The sequence below is a fragment of the Notothenia coriiceps genome, unplaced genomic scaffold (genome assembly GCF_000735185.1).
Source record: "Notothenia coriiceps isolate Sejong01 unplaced genomic scaffold, NC01 NC01_scaffold00010967, whole genome shotgun sequence".
In the NCBI taxonomy this organism is placed as follows: Eukaryota; Metazoa; Chordata; class Actinopteri; order Perciformes; family Nototheniidae; genus Notothenia; species Notothenia coriiceps.
The window spans coordinates 196572-198739 of record NW_011343668.1 but is presented as its reverse complement, the minus strand read 5'-3'; the positions used below and the strand labels follow the sequence as shown (position 1 = coordinate 198739).

Genomic DNA, 2168 nt, shown 5'->3' with positions numbered 1-2168 from the left:
ATGTCTATGCAAACGTTATTATTAATAATTTTTTTTTTTTTTAAATTATAAAAAACATTTATCAATTTTTTTTAATCAATTTTTATTTTTTATTTTACATTTTTATTTTGTAATCATCTCGCGACCCCCACTTTGGGAACCCCTGTGTTAAGGTACCTTTAAATGCAGTTTTTTGTAAGTTTGGTCTCCTAATATACAGAACAAAAATATCACCATCATTACATAGCCCGCTTGATGGGACCACATCATACTCTGTGATATGATTGGCATTGACAATATTACGTTTTGTTATTGATTTAATAATTTTTCTATTACAGTGACAGTTATTTTCTCTCCATTTTGTTGGCTCAAAAAAAAAAAAAAAAAAAGGGCTTTTAGTATAATTCCTATTATTAATCTGCCTAAAAGTGATTGTAACTGAAACATTGTTCGATTTATAAGATGTCAAAACTGTGTCTGAAGGGACATTTAGAAGCCCAAAAATAAAGAAAATCTGTTTATTATTTCATAAAACAAAGAATCGTCATCAATGTAAACCTGCAACTAGGAACATGTGAGATAATACTAGCAATAAATCAAGATATCAATATAGTTGCCAAATATTATAATCAGGTAATTATGTATAAGATTAATCGACTGATCGTTTCAGCTCTAATAATAGTTTAAAATAACCTTCCATTCGACGGGAAGCTCAGGTTAAATGTTGGGAAATGTTAACAAATGCGTTCACTGTACTCTAAAGAGCCAGAAAAGACATTTCAATTCCAGCTGCAAATGACTGAGCAGCATTATTTTTACAGTTTTCTACATGGTCATATGTGGCTCCTTCAAAAGTATTTTCTGTTGCACCTCTGCTCCGAGTAGCTCGCTCGTTTCTTACTCATCACACCCAGGCAGCTGTAGCTGGAGGGGACGTGCAGGACGAGAGCTGTGTGTGGGAGGCGATTAAAGAAAAGAAAACATGGACTTTTCCATACCTTTATCGCACAGCAGGCCGCCCCAGTTCCTCTCACATTTGCACTGCCACGGGACGTTGCAGGTCCCGTGAACGCACCCCGGGAACAGCATACATTCATCACAGAACTGCCCCTGCCAGCCGTAGTTACACCTGTCAAACACACACGCATAAATCACACCGCTCATCTAATCCCATTACCTGCTCTCTGAGGAATCCCTTCTTTCATTGGCTGTTGAAAGACATTTCTTTGACTTGGTTATAGATCAAAACAGTGTTGGTATTATACATGTGATGACATTTCGCAAAGTGTTGAAAGGTCCCTATTGAACAAGCTTTAAATGAGACTTCACAGCTTTTCAACTGTAGGATATACTCAAATGCATCTGATACCAATCTTAGGTAAAGATATAGCACTTCAAAAAGATGACAAATACATATAAAAATTCATATCTTTTTATATGTTGTAATTGGGGGAAACAAAAATCAAGTTGTTCTGTATCTTGTGGACTTCTCCCACTTCTTGTGTGGATATATCCAAAAGAAAGTCAATGAAACCCTTTTGAAAACACACGATTTGTAACTCACTTAAACATTAAGGATAAGCAGACCATCCTGACTTTAAAAAAAAGGTCTTTATCAAAAAGCCAAGTGTCCTCTAAACCAAAGCCATCACTGAAGTTGTTTATGCATGATTATAACATCATTACAAAGTCCGTAGGAAGAGGCTGATTCAGGACTCAAAGCACTGAGCAGCTAAATGCACACAAGAGTCAAAGACAGTGAACTTGTGTCTGCTTGATGCAGTCGCGTGCAACCTGCCCACAGTGGAAACACCTAATATTGTATCTGCTCTTGTGTCAACCTATCCCGCGGCCTTCCGCCAACTAATCTCAGTGGAGGGTGACATTCCAGGGCAGGAGGGTTAAGAATACTTCCAGCAGCTCCTGTGCTCGGGTTAGATTCTGCAGCTACTAGGGTGGCACGGCCGTACTGAGAGCAAGCTGGAGACAACTGTGTGTATCCACAGTGTGTGTGTGTGTGTGTGTGTGTGTGTGTGTGTGTGTGTGTGTGTGTGTGTGTGTGTGTGTGTGATCCTGCAGCTTCATCGAGCCAGCTGTCTCGTCAATTGACTGGGGGGGTTCCGGACCTCTAAAGGCTTTCCCGGAGCAGGAGAGTCTCTCCTGTCACCACGGAAGGACCGTCCTCCTGA

The 2168-nt window shown here is 39.5% G+C and overlaps 1 protein-coding gene across 1 annotated transcript in view; it reads right to left on the bottom strand.

Annotated features, from left to right (window-relative positions):
* LOC104946317 (protein jagged-2-like) overlaps positions 1-2168 on the bottom strand; it is a 31111-nt gene that overhangs the window by 2853 nt on the left and 26090 nt on the right. The window contains exon 6 of the mRNA XM_010772106.1: positions 968-1108. Coding sequence (XP_010770408.1) covers positions 968-1108 — 141 coding nt within the window. The remainder of the gene's footprint in view (positions 1-967; positions 1109-2168) is intronic.